Source organism: Dendroctonus ponderosae, unplaced genomic scaffold (assembly GCF_020466585.1).
Source record: "Dendroctonus ponderosae isolate FM_Combo_2020 unplaced genomic scaffold, Dpon_F_20191213v2 Dpon_F_20191213_1, whole genome shotgun sequence".
Lineage (NCBI taxonomy): Eukaryota > Metazoa > Arthropoda > Insecta > Coleoptera > Curculionidae > Dendroctonus > Dendroctonus ponderosae.
Window position 1 is genome coordinate 49,090,432 of NW_026017110.1, and position 21,997 is coordinate 49,112,428.

At 40.7% G+C, this 21,997-nt stretch overlaps 1 protein-coding gene across 6 annotated transcripts; it reads right to left on the reverse strand.

Moving 5' to 3' along the window:
* Nucleotides 1-7: 7 nt before the first annotated feature.
* LOC109541374 (transcriptional enhancer factor TEF-1) lies at nt 8-21,968 on the reverse strand. 6 transcript variants are annotated; one of them, XM_019910230.2, is made up of 9 exons: nt 21,776-21,968; nt 6,334-6,449; nt 6,128-6,266; nt 4,300-4,430; nt 3,764-3,910; nt 3,531-3,571; nt 3,283-3,475; nt 1,973-2,205; nt 8-1,902 (listed from the first exon to the last, which is right to left on the reverse strand). In XM_019910230.2, the coding sequence occupies exons 3-9, from the start codon at nt 6,252-6,254 to the stop codon at nt 1,554-1,556; spliced, it is 1,221 nt and encodes a 406-aa protein (XP_019765789.2). In that variant the 5' UTR covers nt 6,255-6,266; nt 6,334-6,449; nt 21,776-21,968; the 3' UTR covers nt 8-1,553. The 6 variants fall into 6 exon arrangements, with proteins under 6 accessions (XP_019765789.2, XP_019765787.2, XP_019765788.2 ...); XM_019910228.2 differs by lacking the exon at nt 21,776-21,968 and adding an exon at nt 21,301-21,618; XM_019910229.2 differs by lacking the exon at nt 21,776-21,968 and adding an exon at nt 21,301-21,614 and having other exon boundaries at nt 3,298-3,475.
* Between the last annotated feature and the right edge of the window lie 29 nt (nt 21,969-21,997).

The window sequence follows — 21,997 nt, forward strand, 5'->3', positions numbered from 1 at the left end:
CACCGACTACATTTTGATGATTTATTTATATTTTCCATACAAATTATAAACATGATCTTTAAAATACTGTACAACATACAGAGCAAAAATTTTACTTATATACCGCGTGATATGGCATGTATAGATATGAATCAAAACTGCAAGTATCGACAGAATACGTGGGCAGAACCCTCGTAAGTTCGAATTTGGTCCGCCTTTATGCCGCTAGATTGTCGTAAATATTTGAGAAGAATGGAGCGGTTCCAATTAGCAGCAACAGGCGGCAAAACTTAGCAAATTTCTCTGCGAACCTTAGACAATAAACACAACACATACCCATCCGTGTAAAAGTCCGAACGAAAATCATATTCTGATTCATAGAAATATAGCGTAATATGTACAAGATTTACCTATTTACAATCTGACACAGCTTTGGGTCGTTATAAAATATATTTTTTAAGCTATTTATTGTTTAGAGAGTCTTTGTTTTCTGCATTAGTCCGTCGCTAACTCCGCTACAGCGACCGATTGTGTCGACTCGACTTTAATCTCCAAAAAAAGTTCCTAAAAGCAGTCTACCTTCATGGAAGATATTTGTACACTTAAAAGCTAGCAAAATCAAAACAATTCATAATCCAAATCTAAGAGATCAATCAATACATTGCAGCCTGTCGAAAGAGTTGACTATCTATTTTTTCCAATACAGCAGAGGGCTGTTGGTAGCAATCAGTTTTGGGCAGACAACCGGCCCGATATCGAATCGACTGCTGCCAGCTGCCTTCAAATTTGCAACTAAAAAGTGCACCAAGATAATTACGTCCAATTAAGTGCCCCTGTGTAAACTTGATAAATATTTCAAATATATATGTATAAATATAAAATGTTAAAAATTATCATCACAAATAGCAAACTCTTATCCTAAACGTAGATAAATTATTCACCTAAAATTAGATCAATTTGGAACTCGGGAAATTAATCCTAAATTGCCGCCGAATATTGCAAAGAGTATTTAGATTTTTCGACTAGGCACAACCTAATTGAAATATTGCTTAAACATAAAATAAATAATTGTATTCTCTATTGCAACGGCCGCATGTTCGATTTCGTTCCTTGGTGACTGCAAAATTTAAAAACTAACTCCTGTTATTTTTTACATTTAGAATGATATGAATGTTCCTCGAATCAGTATATTACACAGAATTGATCTATGTAAATGCAATGGAAATTGAATCGAACAGACAGTTGGTGATATTTATGAAAGGCTTTATCGGTTCTCATGGATTTTCAGTACATAAGTGCAAATCTAAATGTTTTCGGACGTATAGAAAAACTAATATCCACCCGACCGCAAACTAGACCAATGAATCCAAAATAAACGGAAATTATGGGTATTCACGTAAACAAAAGGAATTATTCTTCGCTCAGTTTCACCAGAAGCAATCTCGGTAGAGGAGCGCTAACAATGGACAAAAAATGAACAAAAATCAAACATTCCTTAGCTAGAGCTAACTTAACAGTATTGTAAGGGTGTAGGCACTGAAGTGAAATAATCCGCGAATCGTCTCGCATACAAGCTAGTCCTTCACCAGCCGGTAAATGTGGTGCTGGGCCCCATGTTCGCCTGTGGCGACCTCGAATACGTAGGCGGTGCACAGTAAGGTTTCCTGTGTGTCCCGATTACTTACCACCTGGAGAATTGTGAAATTCTCCAGTACACTGTTCATCATGTATTTTTCGGGCAGGTGCTTCAACTTGTGGATGAAGTTGATCATGTACTCGCACATGGGGCTGCGGTGTATTCGGTACACAAAGCGCCCGTTCTCGTAATGCGCGTACTCGGTCTCGACTTTTTCCACCACCTGCTTACCAAAGGAGCAGACTTTTGTCGAGCATGTGATGGTCATGTTCTCGTTGCTTTCGTATCTGCAACGAAACATTATATTAGAGATTCATTCGTTATCCCGGTCTAAATCAGCGCTGTTACTGCACTTACGAGCTGGTCACTCCGTAAAAGGCGCCAGCTTCGTCCTGGATGCTCGAGTTAAGGTCAGCCCAAAACTTAACCAGGAAGAACGCGGTTTGTGGGCCTTTATCATAAAGCTCTTTAAGCCCGCCCTTTTTCTCCGGAAACTTGTCGTAGATTTGTCGCACGTCCACCGCCTCCAGCAGGGGATCGGTGTAGGAGAGCGGCGTACCCCCTATGTGGACGAACAGGTGCTTTGGATACTGAAATACCCACAAAACAAATTGTGAAGCCAATCGAACAAACTGAATTCGGAATAAATGACTGAAACCCAGGAAAGTTTCTTTTTTCCTTGCAACTGTTACGAAAAAGCTTAAATGGAGAAAGAATTGTGGTTTTGAACGCTCTACTCGAAACCAATTTCATTTTTTTTAAATTCGACAGCTGTCAAGAGATATTTGGGAAAAACTGATTTATGGTATTTGACAGGAAAACTTGTAGGAATTTAAATTGAAAACAAAATGTCAAGACGTGCAAAATGCAAGAAAAGCAAGTTATTCAGTTTTAAAGAGTTGCAATTTTTGCATTGATTATAATGGTGGACTTTTTTTAATGTTTTACAATAAAAATTAAAGTTTCTAGAGTTAAATTTTAATTATTATAATAAACACTTTAAATGATCAGCCGTCTTAATTATATTAAGAAAAAGTTATTACCAACTTTAACGATGTTGTCAAAATAAATACTGAAGCATACTGTCATTTGTTACTATGGAAACATTGCTGAATGTCTTATACTATTTTCCATGGCTAACTTCGATCAACTAAATTGAAAAAGTATGAATTGTTCGGAGACACTTTATTTTCATCAGGAATCACAGAAATCGTAATAAAACGCTCTATTCGGTAAAGCAATAATCAAGTATGGTTGCCATTTAAAAAAACTCAAATTTGTGTCATATGTCAAAAATGACAGTTATTTTAGAGAAATGTATAATGCCATTTTGTTTGGAATTCACTTTCCTACAAGTTTTCTATTTAATGTTTTCCTGTCAAATTAATATCAACGGAAGTAGGAGTAAGTTAAAAGTGTACCCTAAATAAGTTTTGCCCAAATATCTTTTGACAGCTGTCGAATTTTAGAAAAATAAAATTTGTTGCGAGCAGAGCATTCAAAACTATAATTCTTCGTCCATTTGACCTTCCTCGTAACTACTCTAGTTCCGAAGATCCGGGTACCAGTCATCGAAAAAAACTCACCCTGTAGATAACTGTAGAGTTATATAGTTTTTTGAGTAATTTACCATTTAGTTAAATAAATAAAAAACAAAAACGCTTTACATTACAACTACTAACCGCCTCCTCTCGACTTTGGGACTCCATAAATCCGGAAAACTCCACCAGCCGTAGTTTGTGCGTGGCAATGGCGCGGCCTTCCCAAACCGGAGGCGCCGCTTGAAGGGGGCCCACATCCCCAGCAGACACAGCTGTGGCCGGTTTGCCGGTGTAGGCTCCTTGGGCGAAGGGTTTCACACTGCAAATTCAAGCCGATATAGGGACACATCAAGGATTTTTGGCAGCAAACTTACTCTTGGGAGGGTCCGGGCTGGAGGCCGGGCTGCCAGAATTGCTGAAACGCATCGGGAATAGTTAGCGCTTGATGTAAAAGGGGGTTAAACGGGGGGCCATGGGAGCAACACACAGCAAGCAGGCATCGATAACGATTTGGTTAAAAAGCCGGCGGCAGATCAAAAAGCGAGCCAGTAGTGAGCGGCAGGTTCATTTGAACAGTCCCTGCGGGTTATCTGGGAAGCGAACTTACCGCCGCTCCAGGAAACCCCATGGCATGGCCATTCAGGCCCAGGGGAAGCCCGGGCACCGACTTGCTGTGCATTGAAGTGGCCGAGACAATCTGGGCACTGGACATGCCCGACATTGTTTGGAGCGTCTTCTCCTTGACCGCGTGGTCCTACCAAATCAAAGGCGCCTTTAGTGAAAGTGCCAGGCCCAATTAAGTAAATGGTCTCCTAATGCTCGGTGAAGGTAACAGGAAATATATGAATGAAACAGAGCGTGATATAATCTGGTTGCTAAATGCGCCTAATGGAACTGGATCACAGGTGCATTAGAGAGTGTCTGCTTAATAGCCGATTAGACAAAGGCTTGTTGGTGTCGGACCCTGACTCATGTATTCAATGGGCTCAGATGGAAAGGTTGAGAAGACGTTCCATCCAGCTCCGGTATTCCGGTATTTTTGCCACCAAAAACACCACGCGATCGGGCATGTCTTTCATTTTTCTTCTGGCCGGGCGACTTGAGCCGCAATTAGCTCAAGCTGAGAGAATCGAAGATACTTACAACTTTAAGTTTAGCCTGAATTTCGCGCAGCTTCCGCCTGGCGAGCACTTGTATGTGTGAACTGACTTGTTTCCGTGTCCTCGTTTTCCCAGTTCGCAGTTTGATGTATCTGGCTATGAGTTCGTTTCGACCTGAAATAAAGTCCCATACAGTGCGTTGAATCAACACGGAAATCGGGCATCTGGTTTTCGTTTAGGTTCTAGGCTCATTTCGAAACTCATCGGAAACACCGGAAAAAATGTGGCTCGAAGGGATTTTTATATGCAGAGAGAAATGACGAAAAAAAACACCGAGGCTTTTTGAATTGAAATAAAAAATGGGTCTTCTAACCGCAAAAAGTGGATGGTCGTAATTTATTTAGGACCACGCAGTAACCGGACAAGTTTTTCTCGAATTTCTCCTACTTTTTTTTCCATGAAATTTTTCCGTGAAATCCTAGAGGACCTAATGAATGGCCTCCGAGATCGCCAGATCCAAGTCCCATAGAATTCCTTGCCGTAAATCCGGAAATAATTCAAAACGTACAAGACGAGTTTATTGATCGCCTTGGATCAATATAATCAAGTTCATCTGCTGAACACTTAATTTGATTGTTGTTCTGTTTCCTCTAGGCCTGGGTAACTCAGTACTGCGCAAATGGCTTGGTGCGCCAACCCAACGCACCGGCGCAGTAACTCAGTTCCGTTGTTGGGAAAATGTTGAGGACTTTTTTTAGATTTATTGTACAGGCCATTTATTAATCATATTTTTAATTTTTTTACACTTATTCAGTTCGTTTTTTGATAGAAAGATATTTGATTTTTGTCCCAAATTCGAAGCTGGAAAGGGATTTCAAAACTTTTTACAAGGCGAAGAAGGATTCGCATTGCATTTTTGATTTAAAACTTTTAGCTTTGTGGTCGGTTTGTACGAAAACCTTAATAGTTTTCGGGGAAAAATTTATTTTCGTTTTTCTCCCGACTTCGACTCCGGAAAAAGTTTGGTGAAATTCCTACAAAGCTATAAATATATCTTGTAATTTTTCGCGTAAAATGTACCAAGATCGTCAGTATTTTTAAGGAAAACTCTACAAAAAAGATCGTTTTTGAGTAGAAAGCAAAACAAAAAAATGCAGTCAAAACTAAAAAACCCATTCTTTTTAACAAACTACAGTTTTCAGAGGAATTGAAGTGACGAGTTTTCCAAATAATTTATATAAACTTTCGTTTATTCAGTTCGTTTTTTGATAGAAAAAACACACTTGGAATTGACTGAAGAATTCAAAATTGAATCCCAAAGTTGGGGTTTAAATTTGAAAAAAAAAACAATAAAGTTTTCTGATCCAGAAAACTGGATATAGAGGCGTAACGTGCATGTTGCTCGTGTTCATTTCATGCGGTCATCGCAAAATAAACCGAAAACAACCTCAATTCCTGAGTATGTATTCGGAAAACAAAAGCACGGCAAGGGATGTCACGCTCTCAGTCCCCAGAATGAGGGGCGGCGCGGCCCCAAACTATGCCAAGAATGTGCAATTAGTGCGAGAGCGAGGGGCGTTCGGCCGCCACCGCCGCCAGCGAAGAAAATATAAAGTAGGGTAGATTTCGCCATTATGCTGCAGCCGCGTTATTAGACGATGAAGATGTCACGGGATTTATAGGGCCTCCAACAGCGATTCTTCTCGTAAAATTAACTTTAAAGGAAAAATCAGCACAGTTTCGGTCCAAACGAGAACTGAGAGCCGCAATGCATCTGAACGCAAATTAACAGCGAAACTATTTGCCTGATGAAATTTATTTGCTACTCAGTTGAAATTAGCGGGAAATATGGACGGAATTCGGGCACTCACCATACATTTTTCCCTCGTCCGATAGGATGATCTTTCGTCGACCGCACGGCGGATAAATGGCGAGAGCCTCCTGGAAGCTCTGCTCGATGTCGGGACTCCAGACGCCCTCGGCGTCCGCCGCTGCCATATCCTTTTCATCCTGGAATTATCCGCCCTCAATTACACCACGATCTCGCCAATATACACGGTCAGTTTCGCTCACTTACATCGCTCAGATCCACCTCCAGGTTCTTCACGTCAGGCCCGCCATTTGAATCGCCTGGCGGGCCTGGAACCGGCGTCCACGGAGAGGTAATGATGCCGCCGGGAGTCACCACGCTGCCTACAAAGCAAAAATCATTTTTATATCAACTTTTACCAGACTTTTGATTTCTTTTGCAATCAAATGACCAGCTCAAGTATTTTCCGGGAGACTCCGGGAAGTAAACATACGCATCGAACGGTCAATCTGGGTTACATCGCCGTTATTTTCACTTTTGTGCACAGGTTTGATTGCCGATAACTTCAATAAGTCTGAAAATGCCCTCTTCGAAAGAGTTGTTGATTATGCAGGCCAACAGTTTCGTCCGCTATTGGATTTTCTTCACTTTGACTTAATTGCAAATGGAAATGAACCAGATATTGCAAGCGAAACCGTATAATTTCAACAAGAAAGTGCGCCAGTTCATTTTGTGTTAACTTGTTACCTGCATGTTGGCTTGCAAGACCGGGACCAATAGGGTGGCTACCGAACATACCAGATTTCACACCCTTGAATTCGTTCTTATGAAGTTATTTAAAATCCAAGGTTTATGTAAATCGACCGCAAAACATCGAAGACTTATGCAGGAGATTAGGAATATTGACAAAAATACACCCTACTAAGTGTGAAACACACGCAATAACGTTCAAGATGAGTGAGTGATGAGCACTTAATTTTACTCTTTTAGTACCTATTTATTTTAATTAGTTTATAAATTCGGGGCAAATTTTTCGAAAGTTTCCCGAAAGAAAAAAGCGTTTTCTATTCCAAAAAGTTGGCCTTGATATCATAACTTTTTTGGGTCACCCTGTATAAATAAAAGCTGGATAAGATTATTCGCCATTATCAATAAAACTCGCCGGCTGCGAGCTATTTTTCGGACACAAACACCTGATTTTTTTGTATTTAAACCGATGCATTAATTTACATTTTGTTTGTAAGCGACAATGGATCACAATATGTGGACACATTTTTCTCACGTAGAAATATTGTCTCTGACGTCACTGCCAAAAAGCTTGGGACAGACTACACGCGCGAACATGTTTCAATTTTTGAAAGCTTCTCCACAAACCGCTCAATGAGCTTCGAAAGTTAATTCCAAATAAAACCGTTAAATTTTGTAAATTTTCGGATCTATCGTCGATTTTTAGCTCCAGTTTATGTTAGGTGTCCCAACCTTAAAACAAACCGTTTCGGAGTTATTAAGCAAAGTTTAGGAAGATGTAGCTGCAGCTGTCAAAATGTTCATTTATTTCGCAAGTTCAAAAGTCCAAACGCTCCCTGGTGGCTAAAATTATAACTGTAAGTTAACTAAGTAATTTGACACTTGTTTTGTGATTTGTTTTGTTCTAAGGAACTTTTGCAAGCTTGTCATTTTCTACTTATTCGCTTCGTTTATTCGTACACATTAATTTTTGTTACAATTACAACTCTTTATTTTCGCTTGTTTACCAACTCCAATAGATAGACAAGTCTGACAAGTCTCAACTGTCACTCGCCAACGAGTAATTTGACGTTTCGCAGCGCTCCCATTGCAAGTTGAACTCGCGTTTGAAGCTATCAGCGTTGCCACAAGTTTGCATAGTTGAAAGACTGGTTTTGATCTTTAATTAATGTAAAACTGTCGACAATAAATTATAAAACTTTTGCCTAATTGTAGTGTATTTTTTCTTCCAACTTTTGAATAGTCCAGGGAAAATTAGTATTCACCGGCAACCCGCGAAAGTAGTTTTTATGCGGGGCAAACGCCCAGATAATTCATGACGGAACCATCGCTCCTCGATAATCATAAATTGATTTGGCCTACAGCTTTTTACGAGCGAAAAACTGGCCTACATCGTCTGACGTCATAATTCTTTCAGATTTCAGCACTGAGGCCTTGTTCTTAAGGCGACTTTGACCAACCTCGGACATGAGTAAACTTCAATAGGGCGTCTGAAATAATGACGTCACTGCCAAAGGGTTTGGGACAGTTCGAATTTAGACAAAGATGGAAGAGAAGCGGTTAAAATAAACGGAGCACATTCTAAAAAGCGCATAGTTCGGTACCAGATCGGATATCTCAGCAATTCCATCTCGGCTGCTGGAGCGCAGAGCTGGTTGGAAAAATTTTTCGGAATCCCAGCCCGTACGCCGGTCAGTCCGAATTCGAAAAGCCGCTTCGGGGAAACGAGAAACGCGTGGAATGACGCTTGGCCAGGTAGAGAATACGTTGGGGAATTCAATCGGACGCCATTATTAATCCAACCCGAAACAATGGCTTGTCGGAGAAACAGGGGCGTCCCACACACAGTGATACTTTCAAGTTCTGAGTCCTGAGTGCCTCTGGACGACATCGTCCAAAGATTAGCCGAACGAACATTTCAATATCATCAGACTTCCTTCCGCTGCTAAATCACCTAACTCATTAGCCGACAACTGTAAACATGCAATAAGCGCCTTGTAATGACCCAGATAGGAGCGATTGGAAGACAAAGACAATCAGCGCAAAACGCGCTTTATGAGTTCGCGTTTAACACTGAATTAATCCTGCTCTGTTACGTCGAAACCGATGAACAAATGGCCGAATTCCTGCACGGCATGCAGGTAAAGGGCCTCTTTTGTCCGACGTAAATTCACAACATTTACGTGTGGTTCATTGTAATATCTCCATTGTGTCCAATCGTTCGGACAACGGGAATTCCCATTTATCTCCACGTGCGGAACCCAAAGGGTGCAAATGGAAAATAACAAGCGCCCTCGACATAAAAAAATGCAATTGTGCTTAAAACATGACTTGGGGGCAATTTCAAAGTGTTTCTGCAAGTATACTTGGAGCAAAAAAAAACGACAGTCGAATCTGTGAAACCAATTGCTCACGAGAAAACGAATCCGAAAGTATTTTCAACTACAGTTTCGTTTTTTAATTGTTAAAAAAGGCTACAAAAAAGAAACTACAAGGGTAAATGTCCACCCTTCGCAAATGACCATAGCAGCATATCATTGTGCAATGTTTCCGGCCTAGTTTCGGCTGAACATCAATGTAAAGACGAAATAAATCAACATATCAACAAGGTAGAACGTGAATTGTGGCAGTTTGAATGCGTTGGCCAACATTCGCGGTACTTTCCACTTTTAGGAAATAGACCTGGTGCCGCAACCGGCCACTATTATATATTTATTTTCAATGAAATCGTCAGGTTGCTCGCTGAAATCAACCGATTTCTTCGAGCAATAACTGGGGCATCAGGAAAGTCAGCAAATCGCACGCAATTTGCAGTTCTTGTAATTTGCTGCCATGATCTTGATTGAAAACCAGTTCAAATTACAAATTTACCCGATATTATTGATTATGATTTCTTGAAAAACCAAACGTTTTTTTAAATTAGCCACAATCGAACATTCGCATCAAACGCCGCTTTAAAGCGAAAAATTGCCAAAGACCGACAGCCGAAAATTGATGTACATATTCAGATCCAAATACACTAAAAAATTCACGACTTTATTTCAGCAAAAGGTCCAGGGAGTGAAGCCTTAGTTCTACAATTCCTTAGTTCTTACTCTGTACAATTTTCAATACTTTCTACATCGGACATTTTCATCGGGGGGCCAAATCGGAATTTTGGGTAATTTTTATGAAACTTTCAGCTTTGAAGAATCACTGTTTAATTCCGTTTGAAAGATGCAAATAAAATGTTTTTGACTGGATGGGAAACACTCAAAATTCTCTACATTTTGAGTGTTTTTCGTGTCAAACTCAGTGTCGTGCCCGAAGGGCTCGGCACAACATCGACATTAAACACTCTTTAATGCGTTTGTTGTGGATGCTGACTGGATGCTAAAAAGTTAAGAATCGCTGAATTTGGAGTGTTTTTTACATCGAAATCATGGGCAATTTCGCATCGGCTACAACTTCGACATTAAATACTCTTTAATGCGTTTATTGTGGATGCTGACTGAATGGGAAAAAGTCAAGAATCGCTGAATTTTGAGTGTTTTTCGCTCGAAATCATCGACAATTTCGCATCGGCCACAACTTCGACATTAAACACTCTTTGATGCGTTTGTTGTGTACGCTGACTGGATGGTAAAAAATCAAGAATCGCCGAATTTGGAGTGTTTTTGGTTTAGCATCCATCGAAATCACCAGCAATTTCGCATCGGTCACAACTTCGACATTAAACACTCTTTAATGCGTTGATTGTGGATGCTCACTGGATGGTAAAAAGTAAAGAATCGCTGAATTTGGAGTGTTTTTCGCATCGAAATCAGTGTCGTGCCCAAAGGGCTCGGCCACAACTTGGACATTAAACACACATAAAACTACTTTGTTGTACCGAAACTTGAAGACGATGTCCGAGGCAAATGCCAGTGGCAAAACCGCCCTGATTAACGCACTGTTCACATTTCTGCATTGCATGCCGATTTTCTCAAGTCCCAGTTTCCGCCTTTATGCGAAAAACAAAAGACCGCGCAATTCCCCGTGAAAGATTATTCAGTATCAAAGTTTCTTCCAGAGTTACAAAGCAGTTTCGGGGAGGGGCTGCTGCCAGCCCCAAAAGAGAATGTCGAGCCGTTTACATTGGCAGGCGCTTGCCGTTCTTTGCTTACACAAAGGTTTTCCACTTTGGTGCGGCGCCGGTACGCTCCACTTGCCACATGTATAAACTTTGCAGAATTTGATATTTCAAAGCGCCACTCCCTTCATCTATCAAATAGAGAGAAGAATACCTAAACTGAAAGAATGCGAGTGACTCGCTGAGCAATTGGGCGCTCACATCAATAAGTAACCTCCCAGTTCCCACAGTAAGGAAGGAAAAATATGTTTAGTGTCCGTTCGCTAATAATAACGGCGGCACTATTAGTGACATAACTGCAACACGTGTTCCATAATAACAGAGTTTTACCACTTAAACTGCGAAAACGGCGTGTTTTAACAGACATTCAACTCCCTAAGAAATGGAAGCAAGATGAGGGAAAACCGCTGACAATTTATAATGGAAACATCTCTTAACGACTCGAGTGACAAAAGGCAACATTTGTTGATCGAACGCATTGACGTGCAGAAAGCAAACCCAATTCGACGGCCACCACTGGTGGCCACGGCTGCTGTTTGTCTCTTCTCGTTCGCCGTGTTATATCATTAGTTGTCTCCATTAACCTTTTCCATTGCGATGGCCAACTTATCATGGCAGTACTGCACACTGCACCGTAAATGCGCCACAATCGTTTACCGTTCTCGACTGTGACGTTGGTCCATCTACGCCACTGGACCGGTTACACAACCTCGCCTGGAACCCGAAAAAACTACGCTCTCGAGCAGGTTCTGCTTTGTTCACTTTATCGCAGCTTAAGGGCAGGTAAACGGTGCCCAGGTGAAGACACGACAGATTGATTCCGTTCATTCATGATTAAAGTTTTCAGTCATCAGCCAATTCTACATAGGAAATCTGAATGTAACGTCTGCATTCGCAATCTACCACAGTTTACCTTTGTAGAGGCATTACTTTGAAATGGTCTCATGTCAGATTGGTAGCCTATGGGCTAGCTTTAGGACATTAGGAAAAATTACTATCTTTACTTATTAAAAAAGTCCTCTTATACAATATTTTGACGAAAATTCAAAGCGACAACGATGTTTTCTGTCCTTGGCAAAAGAAGCTGCTCAAAATGTGATCCCAATAATGCTGCGAAAAGTGGACAATAACGTGATTACACGGGCATCAAGCATGTTGGGATGGAGTCAGACGGGCAGAAGTTTGAACTACGAAAATCTTTCTCAAAAATCTCAAATCATGACGTCACTGCCAAATAGCTTGGGACAAATCATAATTACGTGACGAAACCCAAACTAACAAACGTAAAGTGGGCGTCGGCTTCGGGCGATAAAACGACAATAAGCGCAACCATTGTACCGATTATGAGCATTATCGTTAACAGTCGCTCGCATTTTACGTTATTACAGTTGTGATTAGGGAGCTGCGATAGCGCTGAATGCGTTAAAACCTTGTGGATCACGCTCTGGGCCGTTTCCTATCATAAACCCCTACGACTGAAACATTAATGACATTGACACATTGACACTGTTCAGCCCAATGTTGCCACAGCCTGCTCATAAGTCGGAAGTTCCTCGAAAACGACAACAGTCTTACATCGGAAGTGAACAAGAGCTCACTAAAGCAATTTGGAGTTAAGGCTGCTAAGGCGGTACCGTCCATTGTATGTTAACTACACTTCATTAAATGCACACGAACACGTTAAAAACAACAAGCGCACGTGTTCCGGTATTGGGGCAGTTCGTCAGCCCACGGGGCCCCCACTCGTTACAGACAGTTTTCGCTCTATGTCCGGAACAGCCGCAACAAGACCACACGAAAAATGCCCATTTGCGCCCAAAAACACAACGCAGATGTGCCAAATGCGTGAAATTTTCCGAGTTTCAATGAGTGAAAACTGCATGTGCGCCAAACGCTGCTAATAAAAACGTTATCTATCACGTGGGACCAAGTTTAACACCCCGAGGTCCCATAAAATCATTCGTGTTCAGTTTAACTACTAATTTAAACGGGTTCAATTCTAGGCCCTAACCTTTCCAAAATATAAATGTTTCACCGCTTGAAAATTCAAGGTAAACAAAGCACTCATCACGCTGAAGTGGTACCCGATTAAATTCAATAATAAAACGCGTGTGACATGGCAAATTCGCGCCAATAACCCGTGACAACGACACCTTTTTACGCGAAACAACAGATAACGCAATTCTAGGCCAGGTTTTTCATAGGAAATTAACAAGAAAAACAGTTCAACCATTAACCAGTTTCATTAAACCAGAGATTTCCAGAGGCTGGGTAGATCTTCAGCGGAATTCGTTCGCAAATGTCAATGGCATAAGGCCTTTAGCTAACATTATAAAATAGAAACGCAGGAGGTTTGGCAGACAGCGGAGCCGATCCCAGTTCGTGTCAGCTGCGACGGCTAAATGCCAAATGGATCGAACAAGTAAATGCCAATTCAGTTGGGGACACACACATAGTGAGACGGAAAACAAACAGTTTTCGCTCAACTATGCCAGTTTATCTGCCCAGTTTCGAATGCAACAAACCTGTTAAAAGTCACCCAAGTGCGGAACTAATCGAGTGTTCAATGCTAACTATTCAAACAAATCGAGTTAAACAAAAAACTAACAAGAATCAGTCATCGACAGTTGCTGCATAATGCACAAACAAGTTGCCTGATTTGAGGAAAACTTTTGATGCCCACCCTGTAAGGGAACTAGAGAATTGCGATGGGAACTTTCGATGAGAGGGAGCGAGAACAACATAGGCGGAGTCACCGAAACCAGTCAGTCTTCGACGTCATTTCCCCCATATACCGGGGCCTGTCGCAAAATAACATTCTTCTTCAGTTCCCCGATGGAATTGTCTCATTCAAAAATCGGGCTGTTTTGGTGGCAAAAATCACATAGATTTGTGATGTGCGTGTGGCATCAGTTCCTCAGGCAAAACAGCGGCAAATAACCCTAATTAATACTGTTAAGCGGTATACTATACCGAAAATTGGCTTTAATTAATCGAAAACGATGTATCGATAGCGATAGCAAATGTTCAAACCGAAAATGCCGTTAAATGCGATTGAGCATAGTTGATTTTCATTATTGAAATTTGTCGATTTGCCTCCTGTTTATCGGTGGTCAGTCAGTATTCGATCGATTTTATTAAACAATATTTCGATAAACCTACAATTCTCCTTCCATCCTTTGGGGTTACGGTAACCAGAAGCGGGCATTCAAAGCAGATGGTGATCAAGGATAAAATCATTACCTTAATCTGCCTCGTCCGCCGATCGAGGTTTCCAAGAAACATCCGAAGAATTCAAACTGAAATGCTTTTGAGCGAGCCGCCCCAGTCAAGTGAGGAGCTCAGTGGCAGCGACAAGTTTTTCCAACCGAATCCCGACATTTTTCGTGCTAGTCTGTCCCAAACCTTTTGGCAGTGACGTCATTTGAGACACCATATTGAAATGCAGTCATGTCTGAGATTGGTTCGAACAATTTCCTTTCATATTGCGTGGTTGCAAGCTTGAGCATTTCATACAAATTTTCCTTGACTTTCCTGGCCATTTCTTCAAACTAGTAAGTTTTTCACCACGAGTGTCTTCACAAAGAAGTGGAATACTATCTATCTATTTGGTCCTGACGTTTCGCCAGCACGCACGGTTGGCATCTTCAGAGTTGTGTTCGTTCCGGGCGACACAATCCTGAAGAAATTGTCTGTTTTGGAATCAGCCTGACGCTTTATCACTATTTAGTGTCGCGCCCGCTTTGACTTGCAATTATCGCTTTCTTGGAAACCTTGGGTTATTTAATGATTGCGTCTAATTGCTGGTTCGAGCGCGAGCCTACGTGGAAAAGTTCATGCATTTACTACTAGTCTATGAATAAATCAAGTCCGAAACTTGCAGCCAAACCTGAGCGCTTGAAATCGTTGTCCCATTTTGTTTTCTGTAAGTGAGGGCGGTCTTTTTTGCACAGATAGAAATTGAGCAGCAGCAACAGCAGCAGCAGTTAAGTAACTGAATACGAAGCTGCTAAAAATGCTGCGAAGAGTGGACAAACATGTTTGGAGTAAAATATCTTGTGATTTAGCAACTAAATTGCAAAAAGATCTTCGACTCATAACCGTTGTTAGGAGGTATTGTTAACATCCCGTTACCTTAACCTATTTCATTGCATCTGAACCCAACTTTCTGTATTTACCTATGGTTACTTGAGCTTCTGATATGGATGAGAAGCAACAGAAATGACACCAGTCTGTATTGCATTTAATTAACGACCAAATCGAGCCGAATATCTGTTTAATTAATGACAAAAACACACAGACAACTCAATAAACGATTGTTCATCAAATTATTAATAGAAACATACGTATGTATGGGCCCGCTTGATGAATGCAAATGATTAGGGCGGCTTCGAGTGCTAATTGACTGGCTGCAGCGAAACAAAAACACATATTTCTTGTTGCAGCCCATCTTCCATTGTTCAAATGGCACCCTTTGAAAACGCATTCCTGTCGCGTTAATTATGAAATAGCCGGCACGGGGAAAAAGACAACGTTGATGTTTTTCGACGGCGCAAACAGCAATCGCAAAAAGGCCGCCAGGTCTAAATTATTCCAGTCGAATACTTGCCGTTCCCGAAATGCCAGCCAGTTAAAATCCCTAAATAATACTCCTTAATTTCATTATTCGAAGCCACGGGCCGGGGACGCAACCCCCTGATCAACAGGTGCCCGACCAACTTTATTTTATTCCGAGGATGTAAAAATGACAAGGTTTATAGATAAGTTCTATATTGTTGAGGCGGATTCATGTTTTCACAAACTGTTTGTTGGTAATCTCGTGAGATAAGAGCACTGTTTATCAATCTGTAATAATAGACGTGAGGAAATTCTGTCTTTTTTTAAGACAAAAAATGTTTGAGGCGAAATACGCAACAAACAGCTTGTAAGAAAAACACTGATTCCCAGACCCCGCCTCCAGTGAAGAAAGTTATTTTTTTGCAATTTTTCGTCGCTTCTCGTTTCAGTTTCCCCAGGGGGCGGAGAAAAAACGCGGTGATTTACTAGGAAGGGTGGCTGGTAATAAATGTCGCGCAAGTTTTAGGACTTGATCAGTTGTGAAAGAATTTAGATTTAAGGGTTTAATAAGTGTTCGCGAACACTTCAAGGGCTTTTGCAATCTGAAGGCGGCGTTTAAAGGGTGGCAAACGCCGTTATCTCTTTCTTGAATTGCCTGCATCGAACTGTAACCGAACGCAGTCGATTCAAATTTCTATCCGCTGTTTTGTTCTTATATTGTGTGTTAGCGTTATAAGTGATATTTTATCTAAGAGCCGCACCTTTCACTGCCAGTCGAGTAAGTAACGGTGTTGACAAAAAGACAATTACCTCACACGAATAATAATTAGCTTGATTGGACGCCAGCTGAGTCACGCCTAGCGGCGGCTAAGTTAAAAAGGCAACAACCTGATTAACACTTTATTGGTCAATTGGGCTTCTTCTCTTGCTCTTCTTTTTCTACTACTTGTTTAACTGCTCGTTAGATGTTATTGACATATGCCTGAGTCCGTCTTATCAGTGCCATTTTGTCCCATCGGTGTATGGGCACCTTTAAAGCTGAGCCTCAACATGTATGAGCACCAATTCTTTCAACCAACCCGGTAATTATAGAAATTCGCATGTGAATTGTTGCAAAACCGCGCAATTATTATCAAGAGCCAAAGGATTTCCATCTATCAGGTCAGCAAAATAAATACAAATTTAATTGATCAACAGCAAGCAGGTGGAGTATTGACTCGAGCAGCGTGCGGGTTTTACGATTAATAATTTTCTATTAATGTTACTATTATTGACGTATGCTCTAAAGCGCCGTTATCAGTTGCCTTCATTCGGGTAATCCGCGTAATTTGTCGATATTTATCATGAAAATGGGCGTTTATTAGGCGTCGCGGCAGGCCGTGCAACAACCGTTAGCAGTTAAAATTGTCCGGCCTATTTCAGACCGCCAACAAGAACTAAAAGCAAGTCGATTAAAAATACCCGCAAATGTCAACCAATCGCACTCGAACAATAAAAATCTAATAATGGCACGGTGCTTGGCAGTTGTTGCATTGATTTTTCACCTTTGAATGTCCGCATGTGGACTGGACCGAACAAAGTGCCTCCAAGAGCACGCTTCTGCCTCCCTGGATCCGGCATGATGATCAAATGTATCGGTCAAGTTTGCTTTCACCGATTTTACAAAGCGACTTAACGTTCGGAAATCCTTCAACGTTTATTTTTGGTGTGGTGACGCACGGGTAAACTCTGGAGGCAGAAAAGCTGGGCTGCACGCTGGAAAAGCATGAAACCGGCGAGTTATTCGCGTCCACTTAACGCATTAAGCTTTTTTTTGGGTCCACGGTGTCACTTGTCTATTAAAGCAAGTAGTTTCTTGGGCTTTTCGTTGCTCTGATACTCATCTAACTCGAGGCACCGTATACACGGTGGTGGTCTGGGTAATTCAGTGAATTTTTCGGAATTGGGCAGTGCTGCGCAAATGGGTTGGTGCGCCAACACAACGCACCAACTCAGTTTCGTTGTTGGGGAAATGTTGATGCCTTTTTTTACTTGTTTTTAGATTTGTTTTAAGGGCCATTTAGCAATAATATTTTTAACATTTCTTCAAAATTACAGAATTTTTCAGTTTTAGCCCACTCTTTCTTCTAAATGCTCAATTTTCTATAGTTCCGCTTAAAAATGCTGACAATCTTAAGGTGTTTTCCGCGAAAAATTATGAAATAAATTTCGAATCCTTGGTCGCTTCGTAAAAAGTTGTGAAATCCCTTTCCAGTTTCGAACGAAAAAAAACGAACAAAATAAGCGAAAGTTTGTAACTGATTATTCGGAAATCGGATGTGACGAACCTCCATTCCTCTGAAGACTGTAGAATTTGTTAAAAAATGTGGTTTTTTAGTGTTGACTGAATTTTTTTGCTTTACTTTCTACTCAAAAACGCTCTATTTTGTAGAGTGTTGCTTAAAAATACTGACGATCTTGATACATTTACGCGAAAAATTACAAGATATATTTATAGCTTTGTAGGAATTTCATTTAAATTTATCACGTTTTTCCCCGAAAAAGTTTTAAATCAAAAAACGCAAAAACATATAAATTTCTGATTATTTTCTTCTTTTCTGACAAAAATGTGGTCTTTTCAGCCAAAAATGACAAAATTAATTTTGCTAGAAAATTCGCCCCATTCATCGGTTTGCAGGGAACTTTAGAAAACCGTTTTCAGCTTCGAATTTGGCACAAAAACCAAATAATTTTATTCAGTTTCTTATCGAAAATAATTAGGACTATTTTAAAAAACCGACCGGAGCAAAAGTTTACAAAAAATTATTGGGAAAATTCGCCACCCTCATCGCTCGGAAGATTTCTAAAGTTGCCTTAAATTTTAAGGTCATTCCAGTTTTCACAAGGTTTCTATAGAAAGAAGTCGTAGAAAGAATTGCTTAACTTCTTTCTACGAAAAAATCGCATTATTTTTTAGTTTTACTTAAAGTACTGACAATCTTCAGGTATTTTCTGTGAAAAATTATAAGATACATTTGGATACATTGGAACACGCATTCTTAACCGCTTTGCAAAAATATTTGGAAAACTTTTTGTAGCTTCGAATTATGGAAAAAACCCTAATAATTATTTCTGGGTCTTTTTCCAAAAATATTGCGCCGAACTGAAAAAGCGAAAGTTCACAATCATTTATCTGGAAAACTCTTCGAAACTGGCGTTTCTTCACTTTTAGGTCAATATTTTTAAACGACACTGTATCTAAACAGAATAACCGCGTTTTTTCTAAGATTTTACTGTAAAATACTGGCAAACTGATTTTTTTATGCAAAAAAATGAAGAGATCGATTTAACAAGAAAACTGGTCGACTTTCTTTGGACTCAGTTCTGTTGCTGGGAAAATCTAGATAACTTTTTTTAATCGTTTGAACAAAGTAGTAAAATGTTACTCAGAAAAAATGGGAATAACCTTTTTAGATGTGAAAATTCCAGTCTCAGGTCTCGTAAAGCCTTAACAAATGAAATATAACCCACTAACCGATGAGTTATAACTCGTTAACTCGAGCGCGGCAAGAAGTCAATAGCGCGATTCAGCACAGTAAGTAGTACCCGTAACGCCCCTAAACATTTTAGAATAATAAAAACATCTCCAGATCTTCTGATGATTCCCAAGGAAAAAACTGCTGTTATAAAATTTTGATTCCGTTCTTGAAATAGTCTGGCATTTCCATTTTAAACCCCAAATGCCCCGTTCTTTACGCAAAAGGAAACACGCGCTTCACCTCAAATCTTCTGCAGGAAAACTCTTTTGGAACGGTCCAAATTCCGTCAAATATAATGAAGGTATGGGCAAATGAAACTGCGTGCTTCACTGACTGTGCAAAGTTTTCTTGTATGCGATTTAGTTAAAGCTTGGGACTTATAATCAATCAGTCCGTGTCGTGTCCCTAATTAATAATTGTTAGTCAACTTTCAATTTTTATTCCTGCCTTTTATCTTCGGTTTGTTCGCTTCCTGTCTTAATACGGACGCAGATACTGCTTCGGAAACCAGTTTTTGTGCAAACCGAGAGAGACTTTTTTCCGGACTGACTATGTGCAAATACATACAAGTACTACTTGGTTACGCAATGTCCAGGTGCAGCTAATGCACGATTTAATTATTAGTCTCTTTGTTTGGTTGTTCTGATTGCTGCCGACGAACGAAACGAATACCAAATGAGTTTTCATATTCCCATTAGTCTGGGGAGTTTAGCTAAAACTGGAACTGCTTAAAGAAAAAGAGTAGGTATCGCCAATCATTACCGGCTCAATAATGAGAATGTAATTGCTGAAGTCAAGGTTTGTTGGCGTACCCTTCACAAGACCAATACAGGGTGTCCCATCAGTAATAGTAAAAAAAAATTACGGCCGATTTCTGGGGCGAAACAGTGCGATTGGGCACACCTTACTCTTACTCAGTTCGCCCTAACTTTATTCTGATACTGAAACTGAAAATATGTTTTTCACTATTTTCCGATCAGTTGGCATCCCGAAGAGCAACGGTTTTCGAGATATTTGCAATTAAAGTATTCGGAGCGATGCATTTTGCATTGCAATCTTATAGGTAGGTACGCACGTAACTTAGTAGGCTGTGATGCTTTCTAATCAGTTTGACACTTGACCGTAATGACATAAATTGTCTTGATCCTCATGATTGCCACCCAATTTCAATGCAAATTTGCATTTAGATTTTCTTGATTGGAAGACACACGTATACAAACAAAGTCATAAGAGTTTAATGAAGCGTCCAGAAGTGTCTGCTTCATCTTTTGTTTTAGTTAGTGTTGTGCAATTCGCGAGTTCAAAAGTCCATACGTCCAGGAATTACAACTACATTTGATTGTGATTTGTTTTGTTCTAATCAACTTCAATCAACTGTTTGATGTTATAAATGTCATCAACTCCAATAAATAAACAAGACTGACAAGTCTCAACTGTCACTCGACAACGAGTAGGTAATTTGACGTTTCGCAGCGCCACCATCGGTAGTTGAACTCGGGAATAACCGAGAAATCCGCCGTTGAATTTTTCCAGGACACCCTGTATATCGGGCATTTGTTATGTGTTTTATTCTTTAGCACGCCAGTCGCTCTTTTTTTCACGATGTGATACTGTTTGCAATGTCGTCCATATAAATCTGAAATGAAGAATGCAACTGGCTGCATATTCGGCGCGTTTGTGCGTCTGAGGTTCGCTCAGACGGTATGCTGGCCGATCCTTTTCAGGCCTGGCCACTTTGGGACGCTTTTTGCGTACAGATAAAACGAAAGAAACATGACGGTTGTCCTGCCGAACCACAGGCCGTAATCTACGCACGATGCTGGGACATAAAACAGCCCATACCCAAGTTAAATACAGTGGCGAGTTGTTGATGGCTTCGGGCTATTTCTGAGGCCATTTATCAGCCGCTCCCGGACAGAAACTTTCCGTGGTTGGCTGTTTAAACCAGCGAATTGTTTGCTTTGCAGGAGCATAAACTGGGCAATTAGTCATCGGGATTGATTGCGCTCAGAAGAGGACAAACAGCGCTCGTGTTGCCGTATCAGCTACTGAAACGCGATCAGAACACAGTTTTTATCTTTAATTGCTTATCGGTCGTCATCGGAGCCACTGGAGTATTCAAATAATCTCAATCATTTCTGGTCACATGTTCAATTATCTTTAACTGAGTGAATGCAGAGCGGGTGTTTTGAACCAGAATTTGAAACTATAACAGTTCTTCGGACTGCCAACTTGTTGAAACAATTGCTTGCAGATGATACAAGGATGACTCACAACATAGAGTACAATACAAGCCAATACCTAAATACATGCCGCTTGTAGGACTCCCGTAGCGAGTGATTTGGGCCGCGTAATCCAATGTGGGCTAACCACTATCCACACGAACACTCCATCACTAATTGGACAAAAACAACACTAGATTTGAACGAAAACACTCGGAAGGGCGAGAAAAGACACATGGCTGAAGAGCCGTCGCCACTGAACTGGACAATAACCCGAAGAGACTGATTACCTCTGAGCAATGTCAGGCAAATTTACAATCACAATTCGAGTAAAACCTGTAAACAAGCAAAAATCGGGCGCAATACTCGAAATTCGAGCGTGTCTGCCGAAATGCGCCGATGTTGTCAGTCGTCAGAAGTTCCGAACCCGAAGCACGACAAATATGTAAAGTATTGTAGGAATTAGAGGCGCATTGCTGGACTTTCGGCGCATTTTTTCACCAAAACACTGCGATCAGTGTATGAAATGGGCAATTAGACAATCGAGTACTTACCAGAGTTGCAAGTTGAATGCACTGCGGCAACTTTCACGCTAATTAGGACGGATTTTGGTCCGTTAATACGAAGAGTTTGCCTGTTTGTGGTATGCCAGGAATGGTACAAAGAATCTAGACAACGCGAACACTACCGCGCACACTGAGACGCGCAGTAACAGAGCCAGTTTTCCGACAGTCCCGCTCCCCCTCTACCTTCAACAAAACAATTCCTACACCCAA